At 35.9% G+C, this 22,773-nt stretch overlaps 2 protein-coding genes across 2 annotated transcripts; both read right to left on the bottom strand.

The window, feature by feature from the left end:
* Positions 1-6,409: 6,409 nt before the first annotated feature.
* On the bottom strand, positions 6,410-8,996 carry LOC118036933 (transcription factor MYB98). The gene is made up of 3 exons (XM_035042799.2): positions 8,492-8,996; positions 8,231-8,357; positions 6,410-7,105 (listed from the first exon to the last, which is right to left on the bottom strand). The coding sequence occupies exons 1-3, from the start codon at positions 8,707-8,709 to the stop codon at positions 6,542-6,544; spliced, it is 909 nt and encodes a 302-aa protein (XP_034898690.1). The 5' UTR covers positions 8,710-8,996; the 3' UTR covers positions 6,410-6,541.
* A 2,297-nt stretch (positions 8,997-11,293) lies between these two features.
* Positions 11,294-17,562, bottom strand: LOC118036947 (DEAD-box ATP-dependent RNA helicase 14). The gene is made up of 9 exons (XM_035042821.2): positions 17,423-17,562; positions 16,833-17,169; positions 16,518-16,661; positions 15,859-15,927; positions 15,057-15,326; positions 14,518-14,868; positions 14,064-14,341; positions 12,607-12,987; positions 11,294-12,189 (listed from the first exon to the last, which is right to left on the bottom strand). Exons 2-9 carry the CDS (start codon positions 17,154-17,156, stop codon positions 11,613-11,615), a joined length of 2,394 nt encoding a protein of 797 aa, XP_034898712.1. The 5' UTR covers positions 17,157-17,169; positions 17,423-17,562; the 3' UTR covers positions 11,294-11,612.
* Between the last annotated feature and the right edge of the window lie 5,211 nt (positions 17,563-22,773).

Here is a 22,773-nt window from a genome sequence, read left to right as displayed (position 1 = left end):
TTGCATGGTTATAACCTTTATTTAGAGACTTTAAAAGTATGATTATGATTAAAGATATTTCTTTGTAAGTATGTTTTTTTTATTAATTTCATAATTTATTTTTTGTTCTATGTTAAACAAGTCATGTTTTTTATTGGCTATAACAGCTAATTTATAAAACTCTCGTAATTCATTAAAAAGAAAATGAATAGTGACTACCATCTTAAGTCTGTTAGTGTGTGTATATTATGTTTTTTTTTTTTTCATGTATTTGAAATATTAAACTATTCACTTATTTTATTTGGATTGAAGCCATGCTTTGCTCTAATAGAATGTGTAACCCTTGACCCTCTTTCTTTTTTGATTGGATGACTAGGTAGGTTTTGAAAACCTTGTTGATTATAATAAATCTAAAAATTGTAGGTTAAACCTATCTTATGTTTGAATAAAGTCATCAGAATATGGATGCTCCTATATATTTAAGACCATTAGGCGAATTCCAAATTAAAATATAAATCTTAAGGTTCTAGAAACACAAAATTAAATTATATCTCGATGTCACTAGTAACTCTTCAATGCAACACAAAAAAAATAAAAATAAAAATCTTATCTTAATATAATTGGAGTAAAGTTGAGAAGAGAAAAGAAAAAACAAATTTATAAAATATATTAATTAAAAAAAATGAGAAGAGAAAAGAAGAAGAGAGGAGAAGCTATACCTGCACGCGGAGAAGAAGAGAGAATGTCATGGAATTCACCTTGCATGCTAATGATGTTTAATAACATGGTTTTATATTTGTAAATCATATCTAGTATTAATATTTTAAACATATCTAAAAATAAGATTATTGGATATATGGAATTTCTTAAGAGGTCCCTCGTGTAAAATCTTTTAGTTATATAGCTTGTAGTTATATAGAGACAAATAACAAACAATATCTCTGGGGCCAAACCTACTATTTTTTTTAGTTAGGAGGGCTGGCTCCCCTAGTCGCATAACTTGAGAAATTTAGATTTCATGAGGGATTTGTTAAACTGTCAGCCATTACCTCCATGGTATAATGTATGGCCGCCTTCTTGAAGTGTCCAAATAAAATGAAATGTCTTGACATGAATCAATTCGCATACTTGTTCTCTATCCTTATCCATGCATGTGAAGAGAGAATGCTTCTTTTTACACTGATGGTTTTTAGACTTGATACAATACAAGATATCAACAACTATTATAACAGATTGCATAGCTACAATCAAGGCTTTTGAATATATTTGTTAGCTAACGTTTAGGCTATAAAGTAGACAAGTGATATGTTATCTATAACTAATTGCATATTTACAGGGCTTTGTATAATAGCTATAAATACATAGAATCAACTGTTAAAGGTTGAGCCATTCTTCTACAATATTCTCTTATTCTTTCTTGGTATCAGAGCGGCTGCGTATTCAAATTTTCTTCTCAAACAATGACTCCTACATCTTCTTCCTCTGTCTCTGTTGTCTCCTCCAGTCTTCCTATTTCTCTTGCTGAGTTAACAAACAATTTTTCTACTCATCTCAATGCTGATAACTATTTACTTTGGCGTGACCAAATCACTCCTCTCCTCATCTGCAATGACCTTTATGGTCATATTGATGGCACTGAGCCGTCTCCTTCAAAGACCATCCTTATTGATGGCACTTCCTCTCCAAATCCAGAATATGCTCGCTGGTTCAAGATAGATCAGCTTGTTGTAGGAGGCATTAAGAATACGCTGTCTTCAACCGCTTGTGCGGAGGTCCTAAGTAAAAATGTCGCCAAAGATGTTTGGGACACCCTTGAAACTCTCTTTCATCAACAGACTCTATCTCGTGCTGATATTTTGCATGACACTCTTCTTGATACATACAAAAATGATCTGTCCATTGAAGCTTATCTTGCCAAAATTAAAGGTATAGCAGATCAACTTGCTGCTATCAATCAATCTATTCCAGACAGTGAACTAGTTAAAAGAACCCTGCGTGGTCTTCCTCATACACTAGAGTATCAACCCTTTGCTCAAGGCATAGCCAATCGTCATACTCCAATCTCCTTCACAGAGCTTCGTGCACGACTTCTTGTTCATGAACAAGAACTTGAACGTATTCGTGGACGTGCAACTCCACCGTTGGCTTCACTTGATCATCATGCTTTGACTGCCCAGCAACATCATCAATCCTTCCGCAATAATCATGGTAATTTTCGTCGTCCACATTGACCAAAACAAGGTCCTTTTTCACAGCATTTTGGTAATTCATCTGCGAGCATACTTGGTCAGTATCCTACTCATCCCTCTCCACCCTCTGCTGATTTCTCTAACAAGTCTTTCAGTAACAATCTGTATCATGGTAAACCTCGATTCAATACTGGAAACAATGCTGGGAATCGTTCTCAATTTGGCAAATCACGTTATCGTGGTCGCTGTCAAATATGCAAACAGGAGGGTCATTCTACATCCAATTGCAATTATCGTTATATTCGTCCTGATTCAAACACTGACAATTTATCTACTCCATTTGCTGGTATTCATATCTCTGATTCTCCATCACCAGCAGAGCCTTCTCCTGATTGTGTATTGCCTCTCTGGCTTGGCGATACAGGAGCCACAAGTCATATGGCATCTCATGCTGACTTAGTGCAACAGCCTCTTCCTTTCAATGGCTCTTCAGGTGTGTATGTTGGTAATGGTGACTCTCTCCGTATTTCACATATTGGTAACTCTTCAATCAATCTGGGCAACAATTCACTTTCTTTGAATGATATTCTAGTGGTTCCACAATTAAAGGAAAATCTTGTCTCCATCGCTAAACTCACCAAAGATAACAACTGTGTGTTTGCTTGTTTTCCATGGGGATATGTTATAAAGGATTTGGCAACCGGGGTGATACTTTTGAAGGGGCCAATTAAAGACAATCTCTATCCAATTCCAGCTCATGCACTTTCAGCTTCTCTTCGCAACTTTTCCTGCAATAATGCAACCTTTGTTGCTCACACGGCTAAGGTTGCTTCCTGTTCCACATGGCACCGCCGGCTTGGACATCCTGGTTCACAAATTCTACAACAATTACTTACAGATAAATTAATTTGTAATTCTGATAAACTTTCTTCTATGATATTTTGTGATGCTTGTCAAGCTGGGAAAAGCAAACATTTACCATTTCATTTATCCAGCAGAATTTCTACTCATGTCTTGGAATTGGTTCATTGTGATATTTGGGGTCCTTCTCCTACGGTTACTACATCTGGCTATTGATATTACATTATTTTTATTGATGATTATAGCAGATACTGTTGGCTTTATCCTATGAAGCGTCGCTCCGATAGTCTTGCCTGTTTCACCAATTTTAAAAACATGGGTGAAAATCGATTTAATCATCGTTTAAAACTATTTCAGTGTGATGGTGCTAAAGAACTAGTTGAAGGAGCTTTTCGTTCATTTCTGGATGCCAATGGCATTTCTCTACGCGTTTCTTGCACTCATACTTCTCAACAAAACGGTATCGCTGAACGAAAGCATCGTCATATTCGTGAGATTGGTTTGTCTCTTCTACATCAGGCATTATTACCACGCCATCTTTGGCTTGAAGCTTTCTCTATTGCTGTATTCCTCATTAATAGACTGCCAACTCCAGTTCTTTCTAGACGATCACCTTATAAGGCTCTATTCGGTACTCGTCCAGACTACAGTTTACTCCGCACTTTTGGTTGTTCTTGTTACCCTTTTCTTGGTGACTATGGTCAAGACAAGCTTACCCCTAAAACACGTCGTTGTGTTTTCATTGGGTATAGCAATATTCATAAAGGTTATCGCTGCTTAGACTCTTCCACTGGTCGTATATTCATCTCTCGACATGTAGTATTCAATGAAAATGAATTTCCTTATGGACTGCCTTCTGCTACTCCCACTAATGTCTCTTCTCCTATTACTGCCCCACTACTACCTTTGGCTGTAGCCTTTGAACCAGCCTTACTCAGTCACTCCTCGTCACCAACTCATCATCCTGATGCATCCCTTACGGCCACACGAGCACACTCTTCATCTCCTGCAACTCAATCTTCCTCACCTACTGTTAGTTTGCCACTCACTACTTCCACCATTTGTGCTACACTCGATCAGTCTGCAATCCCATTGCTTGCATCTGCCTCAGCTCCGCTGATTTCCAACGACCATCCTATGATTACTTGTGCAAAGTCTGGCATCAGTAAGCCTCGTGCTCTTTGTGCCAGTAACTATCCACTACCTCAAAAGTATGTTGCACTACTTAGGGGCTGTTTGGGATTGCGTTTGAAAAGCGCTTTTCATAAAATTTGAATTTTTTTTTTTTTTTTAGCTTGGAAGTAATATGTTTTTGATGTTTTCAAATCATTTTGATGTGCTGATCTCAAAAATGATTTTTAAAAAATAAAAAAATATTATTGGCATGCTTTTCTAAGTGAAAAGCACTTTGAAAAGCAACAGCAACCACACTCCCAAACACCCTCTTACCTCCTCCATCCCTCGCGAACCTTCATCTTTCAAAACTGCCAGCCTTGATTCACATTGGATATCTGCCATAACAGATGAGTATCGTGCACTCCTTGATAATCAGACATGGTCCTTAGTGCCTCGTACATCCTCTATGAACGTTGTGGGCTGTCGTTGGGTTTACAAAATCAAAGAGCGTGCTAATGGTTCCATTGAACGCTATAAAGCGCGTCTAGTCGCTAAAGGCTTCAATCAAGAGCAGGGTGTTGATTTTACAAACACTTTCAGTCCAGTTGCTAAAGCTACAACAGTTCGTCTTCTTCTGTCAATTGGTCTCTCTCGTCACTAGCGTATTCGGCAACTTGACGTTAAAAAGGCTTTTCTGCATGGTGCTTTGACTGAAGAGGTTTTTATGTCTCAACCTCCTGGTTTTATTCACTTTTCTTTTCCTAACCATGTCTGCAAACTTCACCGTTCCATTTATGGTTTACGTCAAGCACCGCGTGTGTGGTTCCAAAGTTTTAGTACTGCCTTACTTTCTCTTGGCTTTAAATCTAGCAAAGCTGATCATTCTCTTTTTATGTATCATGCATCTACTGGTACCATGCTGCTGCTTGTATACATTGACGATATTATTATTATGGGTTCAACAGATTTTCTTATTGATCGCTTTGTCACTAAGCTCTCTCAACGCTTCCATATGAAAGATCTTAGTGACCTTCATTATTTCCTTGGTCTTGAAGTCCATCGTGCTCTCACTCATCTTCGACTCACGCAAACTAAGTATCTGTTGTCTATACTTAAGTCTGCCAGCATGCTTGATTGTAAGCCTCAATCTACTCCTGTCGTCTCTGGACGCAAACTTTCCATGTCTGATGGCCTTTTATTATCTGATCCTCATGAATATCGTCGTCTTGTGGGAGCTCTACAATACCTCACGTTTACACGACCGGATATATCTTATTCTGTTCAACAAGTCTGCCAATTCATGCACTCTCCACGTGATGCTCATCTCCAAGCTGTTAAACGAATTTTAAGATACCTGAAGGGTACAATTGGTTCTGGTATCTGCTTCTCTGCCACCTCGTCTCCCACTTTATCCTGCTTTGTCGATGCTGATTGGGCGGGGTGTCCTGATACTCGTCGCTCAACCATGGGCCATTGTGTTTTTCTTGGCTCTCATTTAATCTCCTGAAGTGCCAAGAAACAATTAACAGTTGCCCTCTCTAGTACCGAATCCGAATATAAAGCTCTTACTCATGCTTCTGCAGATCTCTTGTGGATTTCTTATGTTCTTCGTGACATTGGTTTTCCCACTTCCCTGCCTTGCAATCTCTACTCCGACAACATGGGTGCTACTCAATTGGCTCACAATCTTGTTTTCCATGCCCGCACAAAACACGTTGAGCTTTCTTATCATTTTATACGTGAACTTATCTCAAATGGTTTCCTTCAAGTCTCCTTTGTTCGCTCAACGAATCAACTTGCTGATCTCTTTACCAAAGGATTAACCTCGGCTACATTTTGTTTCTTTCGTGACAAGTTGTTGTGGCATCCTCCCCATCAACTTGCGGGGGCATGATACAATACAAGATATCAACAGCTATTGTAACAGATTGCATAGCTACAATCAAGGCTTTTGAATATATTTGTTAGCTAACGTTTAGGCTGTAAAGTAGACAAGTGATATGTTATGTATAACTAATTGCAGATTTACAGGGCTTTGTATAATAGCTATAAATACATAGAATCAACTGTTAAAGGTTGAGCCATTCTTCTACAATATTCTCTTATTCTTTCTAGACTTTTAGCATGTATATTCCACGAATTTGAAGCTTGTTAACTTTCTGAAATGACCTAAAGGAAATATATATCTATAAGAACACATATATCCACTACAAATTAGTCCATGGACTTTCCTAATTCCAAAAAAGTTGGGGAAAAGCATTGCTGGTGCAAGGAAGAAAACAAACATTGAAAGCATTCCACTGGAAAAAAGAAATGAAGCCCACTACTTAATTACACCCTCATGACCATGAAGAAGAGTCTCTCTGCATGCAGCTGACAGCAATTGGAAGAAAAGCTTAGTGACTAATTCCTTGGGTGATCATCTCTAGCAAATCCATCTCCTTCTTCACCTCAGCACCCTTCATCAAACTATGCAATCCCGACATCTCAAACTCCATATTGCTCTCATCAACCACGCAGCTGCAAGGCATCTCTTCCAGGAAGGACATAAACCCGTAACTATCATTAAACAAGTTTGTGTCAAAAGATAACTGGGATGCCTCGTTGTTATGGCCATGTCCATCTGGGATTTCCAAATCTGTCGAGGATGAACCTGGGCTCTCGTTTTGGTTAGGTGAATTGGAATTAACGTCCTCAGTTTTCTCTTCCTCGTTATTTTCTTGAGTTGATGAGGATGAAGTCACCATCATAATGTAGCTTTGCAAGAGGGTGCTTTTAGAATCCAGGTCCTTTCCAGATTCACGCCTTGAAAATTGCCTTCTCTTGGTCGCATTCCAGTGATTCTTTATGGTGTTCTCTGTCCTTCCAGGTAATCTCTTGGCAATCTCGGCCCATCTATTTCCAATCTCTTTGTGGGCATTGATTAGTAGCTCATCCTCTTCCTCACTCCATGCATCTTTCTGCATGTTGGATGAATGATATATTGATATGATATTACTATTATGCATATTGTGGTGCTTAGAAGGAAGACAAAGCAATGCCAAGTATTTGAAGGAATGTTTATGCCTTTCTGTCCAGATAGCAATTAAAATCATAGAGCTTCATTCAAGCACAAGCATGACCACATACATGTAATCGACCAAATGCACAGAACCAAGCTAGGGTTATAGCTACAAACATATATTCAAATGGAGAAATCAAAGCAAGTACCATGCATGTGATGGTAGTCATCTAAAGTTGAGATTTCATAATAATTTTCTTAATTACAGATATGTTCTATTTTTTGAAGACTAAAACCGGAGCTATATCACGCATCATTTCTCTATTAATATACCACTTTTTTTTTTATGTAATTCTTTAGAATTTAAGATGGTTTTAACATATATGTTTTTTTTTAAGGGTGGCAAGAGCATCACTCGTTATCCTCCAGATAAGATTTGTTACAGTAAGTTCTAATCCAGCTTGACGCTCAGTCATCATGCATGTCGATGCGTTGTCTCTACTTCCTTAGTAGACCAAAAATGAGATTTTATGATTTATTCTCGTGGGATGTCGGTGGCAAGATACTTAAAACAAAACGTTAGAATTGTCTTTCATAAATATACCACCTTTTTTCTCATTATTTCTCCAAAAATGGAAGGTAATTTCAACATTTTTAAAAAAAAAAAAAAAGTAACAGTAGCATTACTCATTATCCTTGATGTAAGATTTGCCTCGACGAGTTATTATGTGTGACAACTCATGACACTCAGTTACTATGCATGTCAATGCGTTGTCACAAGACTCACAACTTTAATAGCGAACCAAATTTGAAATTGTATGCTATATCAACAAGGACCTTAAAGCAAGATGGAGAGATTGTATTTTATTAATATAACAACTTTTTTCTCTATAATTCTATAAAATCGAAGGTAAATTCAGCGTTTTATCTATAAGAAAAGTATTTATATACTATGTGAATTTAGTATGTGCATAAATGTATTTATATTGCTATTAATTGGCCATGTATAAGGAAGGTAATATATTTATATCTATAACTACCAAGAGATAAGAGAGGAGAAAATGGATGGAAAGGGAGGAGAAACCTTGATGTCTGGCCTCAAATGGTTATGCCATCTCTCTCTACACTGCTTCCCTACTCTGCCCTCCAGCATCTTTGCAATCTGAGACCATTTCTTTATTCCATACTGCTTCACCGATTGCACTAATAGTCTACCATTAGAGATTCACAAAGTCAGTTCCTTCTAGCTCAAGTACTGATAACACGTAGCAGACATGCATGTGCAAGAACCCTAATTCATAAGCAATGAAAAGAAACAGCAAGAGAAAGTGAGAATCCTATCTACCTGTCTTCTTGAGGAGTCCATTGGCCTTTGATAACTTGAGATTTCTTATGAACCTTGGAGTCCTTTTCCGGTAGCAACTTCTTGGCCTTCCTATGATGATTAACTTGCTTGTGATGCTTAGAATCTTCAGTGCTCACACATGATGCCTCATCTGTGGATACCCCATTGTTAGCGATCCTCGTCCGTCCGATTTCTTCAAACCCGCGTTGCTCCTTCATCTCCTTTTGATTCGAGCGAGCTCCAGATATTTTCTGATAATCATGATCCCGAACTGGTCCTCTTTGTAAGCCATGCAATAGCCTATCTCCACAACCTGCAGGCAACAAAGGTACTGTGGGTGCATAAGCATTGAGATCATGACTAGAGAAGCCACTTGCCAAGGAATCAAGGCGAGCCGGGTCGATGTATGTTCCTGAAATTCCAGAAAACGGATTCTGCGAGGAGCCTTCAATGGTAAAATGATCAAGATCAAGATAGGGGGGAGTGATATTGGTGGGGTGGCCATAACCAAGATGGTGAAAATTGTAAAAAAGGCCCATGGAAGAGAGAGCCTCTTCAAGGGAAAAGTCATTAGTTCCCTCTGGATTCAAGTTGTATTCAGAGAGAAGGCTTGAAAGGAAAGGAAATTCATCTCTCAGCATTGTATTAAGCTCCACGCAGTAGAGAGGGTAGCCAGGGCTCAGAGAGAATATAAACGAGAGAGAGAGAGAGAGAGAGAGAGAGAGAGAGAGAGAGAGGGAGGGAGCAGTAGCTAGGAAGGGAGGCTGGTTTACTGTTGATTTCTAGGGGCTTTATTGGTGAGCTGAGAGAGGGTTGGTGTACACTTGGCTGATTTCTAGCCTTTGATGATACTACATTCAAGGGTTAATATTGCTTCTTGTTAGTGACTGTTTAGCTCTCTCTTTTTCTATTGCAATCGGTGAAATTTATCATTTTATTTATTTTATTTTGTGAAATTATTTGTTGTTTTATTTTGTTTTGCAATATTGATAATCACCATGTCTTGATAAGGTTTGTATCTCTAGGAAAATCCTTTGAAGGACACGTGGCATCCATGTAAGGCCTTTTCGTTTCTTTTAAAATATAGTTTATATAATTTTACAAGTAAATAAATCATAGTTCAATTCATCAATTGTCTGAACACACACGTATGTATGTATGCATGCATGCATGTATGATTTCATTAGCTTACAATTTGGTATGAGGTTTAAGGCCTTGCCCTGATGGTAAGTTAGTGAGTGCACTTGCCATCTATTTGGCGTGGACGATCCTTTGGCCATTAATTTTATTTATTTTATTTTTCGCTAACAATTCTTGCCTTAAATGCTATTTTTTTTTATTATTATTATTAATATGAGTATTCAAGTCAGCTTGTATGTATCTCGACTAATTCCACGAATCCTGAAGTTAATGATCATGTAAGCCTCTAGTAGTCTTGAGGTTTGTGAAACTCAAACTGGTGACTTCTAAGAAACAAATCTAAAGTTTAATCAATTGAGTTGTATTCTTTACAAATAATAATGGATATTATCTTAGTAATTAAAAAAGAGAGTTAATAATTGCTAATTGGAAATGATCAAGTTAGAGGCATTGTATTTTTTAATATTACTTGATATTTTGCTGCTTAGAGTTGCTGGGCGAAGAAGGGACTGAGTTTACTCGACCTTTCTTTACATGATTAGTTACATCTCATATATAATCTTTTGATACGTTGGTAAGTCATTTTGTATTTGTATTTAAAAAAAATTGAATTTTTTTTTATTGTAAGTTAAATTTTATTTTATGTTTTCCAATCGTTTTAATATATTAGTGTAATTAAAATATAATTTTTAAAAAATAAAAAATAAATATTATTTTAATATATTTTTAAAAAATTAATTGAATGAAAAAACTATTTTGTTGGGAGGCGAGAACAAAAAGCACCTCCCTCCTTCTGTAACCGAATACTTATTAATGCCTTTCCTAGTTAGCTTCTATTGGAATCACTCTCCATTAATTGTCTTATTAAAGGTGAGCCTAATCTTTGGTCATGTAAAAGCATATAACTATTTTAGTTTTCTGTGGTTAATGCCCTAAGTTTTAGCTTAATTTATCACTCTATGTTGACTCCTGCTCAAGAAGACTAGTAATCTTGCAACTGTTAATTAACATTTTTATTACCTCTAGCCCTTCAAAGGCATTTAAGTTTAGCTTTCAATGCCTTGTGCTCTTCTTAAATTTGTTTGAAAAAGGATCCGTTGAGATAAACCAATCTCGGCCCTTGAAAGAACTATGATTTTTTTTCAATGAACAAATACAATTATGATTTTTTTTTTCGTTGGACACATCTAAGTGAGTTAAGAGATTTTTTTTTTTATTTAAATAAAATATCCAAATCAGCTTAAATACACCTGAACTAATAAATATTCACTTACACACGTCTCACCACCTCAACTAATGAACATCTGCAAGCATGAACTAAGATAATTTTTTATTATTATTATTTACATTAAGTGTTTTAATTAGCCTACACCCACCACACACCTGATCTAATAAACATCCACGAGCATAAACCTAGATAGTTTTTTTTATTTATATAAAATATCCGAATCAACTTACATACAACTCAACTAATAAACATCCACTTATGCACAATTCATCTAATTTACACACAATTCATGTAATGGACATCCACGAGCATGATCTGAGATGATTTTCTCAAATGAGTTTCATTTTCGAAACCCAGCAATTAATAATGATTCTGATCATTCCCAGCCAGGCACATAAACGAAATTACGAGCACTGAAACACATAAATCAAGGATTACTGTTCAAATAGCTTCCACCAAACGCTCAGGAAGATTAACTAAAAGGATTGTGGTTGCAGAGTTATACAGAAAATACGTTATAAAATTCATAGCTTGTTATGTTACATACATTTAAGCAGAATCTCTGAGAAAGGGACTTCCGGTTAAAGTTTTTCATTGTTCAGAATTAAGGGGCACATCCACCAAAAATCAACTACCCACCTTTATTCCCCTTGTCATGGCTACGACTCCCCTGCCCTCGGAGGCTGCACCAAAAGGAACCGTACAAAAAAAAACAGACCGCATCTACTATCAGCAAAACCATCATCAAGGAGATCAGTGGCGTTTTTCCACTGCTCCTCGAAACATGCCATTATCATCCGGAGGTATCATGCCATCTTCATCGGCTGGAATCATTCCCTCCTCCTCTTCTTCTCCAACATAAGAACGAGGCCCAGCATTAAATCCTCTATCATGTCCACTGCTTGGCGATCTCCCCCGCTCCTGCTGGGCATGGTAAGAGGATGACCGACTTTGTTCGATCATTTCCTTGTGGAAACTCCCACCACTACCATGATAAGGGGATCGAGACCTCTCACGGTGGACTTGACGTGGTGGCGATGCCCGACCCCTTTCCATTATTGCCTTGTGAAAACTGCTACCACCACCACCAGCAATAGGTGACCGAGACCTCTCGTGCTGGGTTTGAACAGGGATGGATGCCCGACCCTTTTCCATCATTGCCTGGTGAAAACTGCGCACTGGTGGAGCCCTATCATGCCTGTCCGGGCTCCGACTACGGCTTTTATCACGGTTCCAACTTTTACTGCGATCACCCCAACCTGATCCCTTGTCAGGGCTCCGATTGTGATTGTGGCCTTTATCATGCCCGTCACCGTATCCCCGATCATACCTGTCCACAAGTATCAGAGGCATTTCCTACCGTTACAACACTAGGAACAGCAGTAATAGCAAGAATTCATTTGCATCTTCACAAATTCAACTTTAACCCAAATAAAGCACATAAAACAGTTCTTATGATAGCAAAACGCAAAGGTCATTTATTAAAACCATGAAGAACCTAAATGCAAAAAACAGATTGCCATGGAGTTGAAATAAAACAAAAAAATAAGGCTACTGCAAAAGAAACAAAAAAAAAAAAAAAACAATGTTACAATCATTATTAGTACAATGGAATAACTTAAATAAAAGAGATGCTGTGCTGGATGCAACAAGCTCCCATTTCTGTAAAATCACTTCATACTTCCAAGGTAGCCCAAATGAAAATAAGATATTTAAAGTTATGAATAATTCAAATTAGCCAATGTACCTGTCCCGCAACTCATGGTCATTTCCACGGCCTCCACCTCTTTCTGGTCTGCTAGAACCAGAGTTGGACATTCCCCAACTACCCCTTCCACCAAAACCAAAATCACTGCGTCCACCACGCCCCCCATCATGACCACCAGAGCCAGAGCCCCAACGTCTAAACCTTCCCATCCCCCCACCACCACGTGAAGCCATATCTCGTATCTCTGGAGGGACCTGCTGATTTGCTCCTTCCAGAACTTTGATGAGATCTGAAGCATGCTTTGCATCCTGGTCACCAAAGAATGTGTAGGCCACTCCAGTGGCCCCTGCCCTCCCAGTTCTCCCAATCCTATGAACATAATCTTCTACTCCAGTAGGGAAGTCATAATTGATAACCACTCTGAAACAAATTCAAAACTAATTATTACCACAGTAATTTATCTTGTCAACTCAGACAAGAAAATCAGGAAATGTGAAAAAGCATGTATGGTATCAATGAAGTGTGGACAACTCATAACATATTCCTCTAAGTTCATCATCCAAACATTAGTTGGCATTGAAAATCCAAATGACAGAATGATGGAATCAAGATATAAAAAGCTTCTGCATGAGCAAAAAACTGGCAGCCATTGCACAAAAGGGCACACAATGGGATGCAGAAGACACATGTGCTTCCAAATAAAGACTTGAAACTCCTAGAATTCTCATTTAGTTAGTGTAAGCGATGCAAATAAAGATGTCCAAAGCTTTGTCTAATGAAAATCTTTCCAAACACTTCTTTCAGAAAGTTCTACAAATCTTTGCATAAATTTATCAGTTATATTGATTAAAACTTACATTGCTTTCTGATTAATTCAATGCAGGAATACTAAGGCTCAGTTTGTTTGCCAGAAAACCAACTGATTTTGGAAACAAATTCCATGGAAATTATTCTGAGAAAACAAAACATCCATGATGTTTGGCTATGTTATGGGAAAACAATGTTTTCCAGTATTTGGCATGAACCGGAAATCAACTTCATATTACCTTTTTTGAATAATAAAATTGGTATAACAAACTATCTTTTTTAATGATAATAACTTTAATACAATTTGTTTGCAGGTTCTTCAAGCTATTGAATCTTTAGGATACACTTTCCCTTTGTGGAGAGGGGAAATCAAATTCCCCCAAACAAAGCATAATTTTTCAATTTCTGGAAAACATTCCTTTGACTGGTTTTCCTAAGTTGCACCAAACATGGAAAACTAAAAATGTTTTTCAAATAAACATAGCCTAAGAGAAGAAAAGGTAAATTTTTCAAAATTTGCTGACATCCCAAAGAAATACAGCATGCAGCCAGGCTCAGGAATCAAGATATTATAACTGTATTGTATACAATTTCCCTGAAGCTAAATAACTTAACAATTAATAAGACCACAGTGTGTAATCAATACAAACATTCTAGCTATATATATATATATAGGGACAGTCCCTAACCTGATATCTTTAATGTCTAGTCCTCGAGCAGCTACATCAGTAGCTACAAGTATTGGAGACCTCCCAGTTCGGAACTGACTCAGAACATAATCCCTCTCACTCTGAGATTTGTCACCATGAATAGCAGCAGCTCCAAATTGGCGGGTTAGGTTGCGAGCAAGTTGATCACACATCTTCTTGGTTGAGCAAAAAATAATAATCTTTGATCCAGATTCTTGTGACCGCAATATCTGCTCTAACCGTCTATGTTTTTCCAATGGTGCCAATAATTCAACATACTGAAAGAGCATAACACATACAGTTTATTCAACCAAACAAATGCTTATGAATATACTCTTGCTCTTAAGTTACACTGAAATGCAAGGAAGTTTAAAAGGACAAAACATCTAATCTATTTGTTAAAAGTCCAAATTTACTTTGGGCTACATCAGAACAGAAAAAGTAGAGTTCAGACCTGTGTGATTGACTTGTTTGCCACAAGCTCATCTACGTTGCCGATATTAACCTGAACAGGATTGACAAGAAGATCTGCTGCAATTTTTCTAACTTCCTTTGGCCAAGTTGCTGTGTACATGAGGGTCTGGCGACGAGCAGGCACTTCCTTTACAATCTTTCGTATCTGGGGTTCAAAACCCATGTCCAACATGCGATCAGCCTCATCTAGTACAAGGTAAGAAACTTGACTGAGGCTAATTCTCCTCATTTCAAGAATGTCATTCAAGCGACCAGGAGTGGCAACCACAATATCTGCTCCTCTGTCTAGTTCTTTTAACTGGGGACCCTTTGGCGCTCCTCCATACAAGCACTGAAACACAACATATCATAGAAAACATGAGTAATATCACAAAAAGGCATTAATAATAAATAAATAAATAAATAAAAAAGCTCAGAATATATTAATAAATAGATTAACAAATAATTTTGGACCAGAAAATACACATACATGTGAACAGATCTACATAACACATGCATATTAAACCATGAATAGCATACCGTGCAGGAAAATCTTGATGACTTTCCAAACTTCACAGCTTCAACTTGTATCTGTGTAGCCAGTTCTCTTGTTGGTGACAGTACCAGCACTGTTGGACCCAGTCGAGGGTCATTACAGCTGCGCTTGAGATGGATAAAGCCTGGTATTAGGTAACCTAGTGTTTTACCCGAACCAGTCTTGGCAACGGCCACTATATCTCTACTTTGCAATGCGATCGGCCATGATTGTGCCTGAATTGGAGTTGGGGCAGAGAACCCTGCATTGAGTACCTGGAAAAAGCAAAAACCCAGCAAGGACCATAAGCTGAGGTACTGGCTTCAAGATTCTGGTCGATTTTCTTTGGACTTATAGAGTGGCGAATGGCAGAAGAAGCATCATCCCCCATATGCAGTCGGCAAATGCTTGCTGATGCAAGCTGGAGCAGGAGGAGGCCTCTTCTTCCGTTCGGACCAAGTGGTAGACTATAACATCACCAATGACAGTCCCAGCCACGAACTTGGGCGATTCAGAAAACCCTCCCAAAAAAATGGTCCACCATATAAGGGCGCTCCAAATTATATGCAAGGCCCCAAAGGGAGGACAGCACAGCGTACGACATTAGCTCCTCGCAGGAGCAAATATCGCACCTGCGACAAAAAGTACAGAGGGCAAAAGCATTAACGAGTCTGAAACTCAACATTGGACCTCCATCAATCACATAACTTAGCATGAGAAACACTTTTCATGGTTTTTCTAACTTACAAGAGCTCCACGCCACAGGTTCTCTACACACAGAGAGAATAAGGAACTAGAAATGCATACCTCTTTTAAAATCTCGGAAGGAAAGCCAGTAGCTTCAAATGATGTTAGAGGTGGGGGCACTTCATCACCCTGTGAATAGTTATCAGGGAAAATTTTAACATCTTATCTAATGATCCACTACAAAGTTAATATAAACAAGGACTGCATGCAGGTTCTAAACCACTCATGCTCTCACAGATTAATTTCACAAAAATAATTATGTAGCAAATAGGCTAATCTATTTTAAATGCAAACATCAAACATTCCTATAAGAATGTCCACAAAAAAAAATCATGTCCGGTGATAGGGGAGTGAAGCAGGGAAGAAAGAGATAGATTAAGCAAATAAAGGGAATATTCAGCAAGTTCTGGTCCCTAACATTACTGGTAATCGATTAGTATGACAATTCTGATCCAAAATTCTCACAGCAATGTTCTACGGAGAATATCTGAAATTAACTCAATGTTCAGATTTAACAAGCTGCTTGATCAGAGATATTAGCATAAAAAGAAGTTCCAAATGTGCTTCAGAACATACTTATTCGTAAATTTCCGAGAAAAAGTAACAAAGATTCACAATCTGTCTCATAAGATGGACAGGTAAAAATGCCATGCATAAACAGCACACCACGTGTAAGAAGCACCAAAACAAAACTCATTCAAGGAAATCCATGAACTCACAGTGACAGTTATTTCATGGCGGCGGCGATAAGCCTCTCCAGACATACCACTTCCTCCAGCTGATGATCCATATACCCGAGCAGAGAGTCCATTGGCTGTTCCATTTGGGACATTCTCAGATTGAATTGCTGCACCTCTTGCACTCTAAGAAAAATTAAGGACATCGCATCAGATAACCGCAAAACAAAATTACATCTTGGTGAGGATCTATATGCAGGAAAGCTTAAACAGACAATTCAATATTACCACACATTCACATTCTTTATTGTTTGAAATCATATATCAACCCTGTCGTAACTTTGATGGCAACCATACCTGACTACTACTGCTAATACTCCTGGTTACAGCATCTGGTTTTGATCCAGCATTGTTGGCTCTTCCATACCTATCATCTTCCTTAACGGAGGGACTGTACCCCCGATGAGAAGACTGGTGAACTTGAACAGATGAAGTAACGGGTAGTGACGAAACAGACTTCGGCAGAGTAGGCCTCTCATACTGAGTAACATTGGTCTCTGGATTCCAAAAATAAAGGTAACCGGTTTTACCATCAACTAAACCTCTCCATGGTTTCGGGAGAGTCGGGTCCTCCGGTGCATACCGCGGACCCGCGGAAGATGCAGTCACTGTAGCGGCCATTTTAATCAAAACCCTAAAATAATTACCCCAATAAGCTTAAATGAGTAAAACAAATAAATTAAAAAAAAATTTAAAAATTAATCAGAAAAAAGAAAGAAATGAAAAGGCAGATCTAATTAATTAATACAAGTATTTTCTCAACGATCAAACAGGTTACACAGACTCTTGATTCTATACTTTCTAAGATCAAACAGATTCAGATCTGATATTAGAAAAAAAAAAAAAAAAACAATAATAATTTTGGACCATAGAAGAGAAAATAGTACCTAACGGCGTCGTTGCAAAGAGAAAAGAGGAATGCTGTGGTTCTTTCTCTCTCCCACCCTCTCTGAATGTTTTTAGATGCTTTTTAGAGAGAGGAGTGTTGAGAGAGGAAAGAGGGAGGCGCCTACCACGGAGCGTGTATTTATAGAATATGGCAGCAAAGCGGAGCAGATATTATTACTTATTTTGGAGTAAATTATTATTCTTGGTCTCTAAGTTTTCAAACCATTATAACTTAGTCCTTCTTGATTGGAACCCTTGACATTAGTCCCTTTGTTCTCCTTTTTTCCTAAACTAATGAAATAAATAAACGAGTGAATTAATTAAAATAAACATTAAATTAAACTAAACTTTTAAGAAAAAAATACAGTGTTGATGAACCACTGTTCCTGAAATCTTTATTATAGAGTAAATATCATGGATTGTAATTTTAACTCTTTTTTTTTTGTTTTTTTTTTATATTTCATCCTTCAATATTTTACTTTTTAGAATTTAAACTTAGTGATTTATTTCTATTTTCATTTTATTTTGTTGTCATTGTGTCCAAACAAAAAAAAAACATGTTGGCATTAAGTTAATGCTTGATTTTGCATAAAAAAGTTTGATTTTATTATTTATAAAAAATTAGGGCACAGAGAGACCAAAATTGAAAATGGTTGAGAAATGCAGCCCTTTTTTCCCATTTACTATTCATCCAATGCATTTTTTACAAAATGTGTCTTGAAATTTTTCTTAAATTTCATTTTAATTTTTTTGAATAAAAAATTATACATTTTGATCCAAAACAAATCCAAAACTTTGTTTGTTCAAAGTTTAGGTCCCTATTTTAGAAGATGAGAGAGGAAGTTGTCATAAAACAAAAGAGGTAAGAGAAAGTCATTGGTCATCCATATTCTAGCAAAAAAAAACTAGTTCTTGATGTCGATTAGTTTCATTCGATGAAAAAAGTTCTATTAAGGTGTTTTTTATGTTGATCTTGTTAGAAAAATTAGATTAGAGTTGAGAAAGAAAAAAAATGATTTAATTTTATATTTTTGGACCAATTTAGAAGTGTTTTAGGTTGAGATATTAGTTTATTAAGGTATAAAGGGTGTGTTTTGGGTTTTTTTGGTCAAAATAGGTTGGGAAATGGTTTTCCGAATTGAAAACCTCACAACTAAATTTTTTTACCAAATATATGATGGTTGAAATTTGAAAATGAAGATGACACATCGTCTATTTTTTTAAAAACAAAACAAAAAACAAAGAAAAAAGTTAGGGAAAAAAAAAAAGAAAGAAAAGAAGAAGAAATAGACATGGCCTCCTATTTTTTGGGCCAAACATGTTAGCTTGTCTACAGCCATAAAAGTTTTACTTTTTTTTTCTTTATTAAGATCATAGCCTTTATTTTTATATTTGTAAGTGTTTTTTTAACAACCCTTTACAACGTGTTTTTAATAAAAATTCATTTGATTACTTATGTATACCTATTTTTATTATTGTGTAGTTAAATAAATAAATGATTTTAAAAAATAAAATTGTTAGACTCGACCAAGTTATGTATTTGGCGAGTTAACTTGAGTTGATCCAAAAACGTTATCACCTCAGTATTTAAGAATCAATGTTACAATGTTGTTGCCTTAAAGAAAAAAATGAAGTAAAATCGGGTTTTTGCTCAGTTAAGTGAGCCGTACTTTGACTTGCTTAGTCGATCGGGTCATATAAAATTGACTCCAACCTAGTATAGTTTAAAACTCAAATTAAGCATGGCCAAACCCAGTAAGACTTTTACTTTTGCATTAGATATTAACTTTTGATTCGACTTATTGTCGCTAGTTATGACTTAACTCCATTTCTTAAGTGCTTTTGCGAATTGTGTTGGATAGAAGCATATAAGATTCCAATTATCAAACATAAATGATGGAATTCTCTATTTTTACCCTATTGCAAGGCTAAATGACAAACTTGGTGGAATTAGACCCTGACTACACATAAAATATCATCATCCTCGACCAACCATTCCTTCATGGTTTTTATTTACATGTGTGTGCATGTGTGTCTAGCATGTAACACATTATCGCATAAAAGAAATTGCATATAGAAAAATACAATAAGGAAAAGATATGTTTTCAGGTGGTTATCAATAATGAACCACAAGATGGTGGTGTGTTAACCAGTCCAATAAGAAGCCTTCAGTCTTATTCGTCCATCAATGGTGATCATGTATCTCATTGCCAACCAACGAGGGAAATCAGTGATGACAAAGTTTGGCTATACCCTTTAATTGTTTGGCTTTTTTTGATACTAATGGTGGAATTGGTGACTGGGACACCGCAAGTTTTGATTGGGGAGGGGTGGTGTTTCTTTCTTAGGTGGTTGTGAGGAGAATAGTGGTTGGACAATGAAGAAATGGTGTCTTGTTTCACTACTGGTGAAAAGAAAGAAAGAGGCATGGGCTAAGCTCAGGTGTGGTGTGGGTCGTTGTTCGTTTATGAGCTTGTTTGGTTTGATGGTTCAAATATTTTTTGATTTGATCTAACAATCCATGTCTCAATGGTTTTAAATTGAATCTATAGTTATGATTTGTTTGGGTCATGATATGTGGTGAGCTTGGATCAAGTTTATGAACCAACAATTGAGATTTAGTGGGTATTTAGAATGGAGATCTATGATTTGTTTGGGTTTTTATTAGGTATACGTAAGCTTAGATCAGGCTTCTGAATTAACATGAGTTTTAGTAGATGTTTAGATCAAATGACCAGATCTCTTTCCTTTTTTTGTTTCTTTTTTTTCAATGGCCCAAATCTCTTTTGTTGAAAGCCTAAATTTAGTGAAGAAAAAGCATAAAAAGGGGGAGGGTGAATTAATTCTACAAGATTTTCTCTAATCTTTTAAAACCTAAAATAAATGAGCTCTCTCAAATGGTGCACTAGCTATTTATATCTAGTGCACCATGATTAATCATATCCTATCGCACTAGCTCATCACGTGGGTTGTAATTATTATTTATATCTAGTGCACTAGCTATTTTTTACTTAGCATATATATTTTGATAAAGTTCAAATAAGTGGGAAAACAATCTTAACCATCGAAAAATATTTTTTGACTCTAAGAAAAAATACTTTAACCTTGAAATGATGAAATTGACATTAATAAATAATTTTTTACTAATTTAGACGTGGCAAATTCAATTTTGATTGCAAAACAATGGTTTTGGGTAATTTTGATGGGAAACCCGATGTGACTGTAAAAAGACAAGTTTGACATCAATAAACCAATTTTGACGTGGTAAACTTGATTTTGATCATAAAATGATAAAATTGGCCAATTTTAATGAGAAACCTGATTTTCATTGTAAAATAACATATTTGACCTCAATAATCTAATTTTGATGCAAAAAACTTGGTTTTGACTATAAAATGATGGTTTTGGCCAATTTTTGATAGGAAACTTAATTGTGATAGCTCTGTTTTTCCTTTGAAAAAATTATTTTTACCTGAAAAATATTTTTTAATCTAGAAACATTGTTTTTTTTTTTTTTTAACAAGGCCACAATGGGTTAGGAAACCCACGATGGAGCATAGATAGTTAATTGTGGATTGCAGCAGTAATTCTTTTTTTTTTTTGTTTCTTTAATTTTTTTTTCTATTCTAGTTATCTAACCTTGTTTTTTTTATTTCATCCCTCCACGTACAATTGAGCTTGATGATTTATTTCTCTGTGGTTCTTAATAGGTTATCGTGGGCTAAAAATATTCAACATTGGATTGATGCTTGACTTTACAAGAAAAAGATTTGATTATATTGTTTATAAAAATGAAAATAAGGTGAGTAGAATTGAAAGTGGGTGAAAAATATATCTTTTTTTTATACCCATCATTATTCATTCATCCTTTTTTTAGGGCGTGATACCTTAAGTTTTTTCTCAAATCCTATTTTGATCTATTTGGTTTGAAATTATACATTTTGATCTAAAACTTAATTTTGTTCGTGTATAGATCCCTAGCTAAAAAAGATCAAAATAAATTATCTTACCACTTCAAACCAACAAAATGGTGCAAAAGGAAACCAATTATTGAAGTTGATGTTTTCAGTGAGTCTTGCAACCATTTGGTATTTTCAACATGTCAGCCTTTCCTTCTTTTTATTTTTAGTACATTAGTATATACTAGGATAAATACTAAAGTTTCTACATTGTTAATGTTTTTATCTAGCAGTAAGCATTTTACCTTATATAATACATAACCAATAATTATTGCTTTGGTTATAGAGATCATTAAAATGAGAGATTCAAAGTATTGAATTCAATTTTCTAGCCTGTTTTAATTTTCTATTTCTATTGCAGATTTCTCTTTTTAGTACTTTCCTCGTAAGGTTAGGCCTTGCTATTGTGAAAAAGGAAACAATGTATGTTTCAAACCTTTTTTTTTTTTTTTTTCATAGTTGATTTTCAATGAATTATTATTTGGGCTAAATTTCAGCTTTATTCATAATTAATAATATAATTTCACTAGACAATTATACTGTTAATTTAGAGAAATGAGATATTGAGTATTCAATATCAAATACTCTTAATTGATTCCTTAATGGGTTGGGAATCCTAATTGGTCGACTGCTTTTTAATTTTCTTGGATAATTATGTTTTTTACAATGTGATTAATTTCACTAGGCACTCGATCGCATTTTAATTTTTTTTATTTGTTTTGTTGTGAATAATTAGTATTCTTTTATGATTGATATCTTGATGTTTATTTTATATGTTAACAAAAACAAAATAAAATAAGGAAAAGGGAAGCCCGTGAGCCTTAGCTTCTAGATCACAAGTCGCGTTTTCCCAAATGTTTTTTTGTATTTCAATTTTAAGATTTTTTAATGGCATTTTTTTTTCTGTTAAACTTAAAATTTTCTAATGACCTTTATTTTATTTGTTTTGATAAATTTTATTTTCATATATTAAAAAAAAAAAAAACACCTAGACACCGGCAAGACATCAAATTTTAAAAAAGTATTTACTAATATTATATTATTATTATTATTATTATTATTATATATAATCTCAAATATTCACAATCATTCAAATTTAACAGCACTACTAAAACTTCTCACGGCCAGGACAACTTTTTTTTTAAGTTTCTAAAATATTTGATGAAAAATCTTACTACAACGTGCAGCACAGCACGTGGCCGTGAAATGTCTAATTCCACCATAATCAATGAAGATACAGTTTTCCACCAGAGATCATGTGCTGACTGCTTACAGCGACTCATCTGCAAAGTGTTCAGAAGAGCAACCTTCCATTATTGATTTGGAAATCATGATCTACCAAGTCAACTAAAGTAGGTCTAAAGTTACCAGCAACCATTATCCTCGAGATA

The sequence above is a fragment of the Populus alba genome, chromosome 1 (genome assembly GCF_005239225.2).
Source record: "Populus alba chromosome 1, ASM523922v2, whole genome shotgun sequence".
Classification (NCBI taxonomy): Eukaryota; Viridiplantae; Streptophyta; class Magnoliopsida; order Malpighiales; family Salicaceae; genus Populus; species Populus alba.
Note: the sequence above shows the minus strand (reverse complement) of the source record. Positions and strands in the feature narration are given on the sequence as shown.

Excerpts from the sequence above, each read along its gene's own strand:
- LOC118036933 (XM_035042799.2), bottom strand. The coding sequence starts at position 8,709 with ATGAAGGAGCAACGCGGGTTTGAAGAAATCGGACGGACGAGGATCGCT. Across the intron at positions 8,358-8,491 it reads TGGACTCCTCAAGAAGACAG|ACTATTAGTGCAATCGGTGA; the intron begins GTAGATAGGATT and ends CTCTAATGGTAG. Across the intron at positions 7,106-8,230 it reads ATTTGAGGCCAGACATCAAG|AAAGATGCATGGAGTGAGGA; the intron begins GTTTCTCCTCCC and ends TCCAACATGCAG.
- LOC118036947 (XM_035042821.2), bottom strand. The coding sequence starts at position 17,156 with ATGGCCGCTACAGTGACTGCATCTTCCGCGGGTCCGCGGTATGCACCG. Across the intron at positions 15,327-15,858 it reads CTTCCGAGATTTTAAAAGAG|GTACTCAATGCAGGGTTCTC; the intron begins GTATGCATTTCT and ends TGCTTTTTCCAG. Across the intron at positions 14,869-15,056 it reads CATCAAGATTTTCCTGCACG|TGCTTGTATGGAGGAGCGCC; the intron begins GTATGCTATTCA and ends GTTGTGTTTCAG.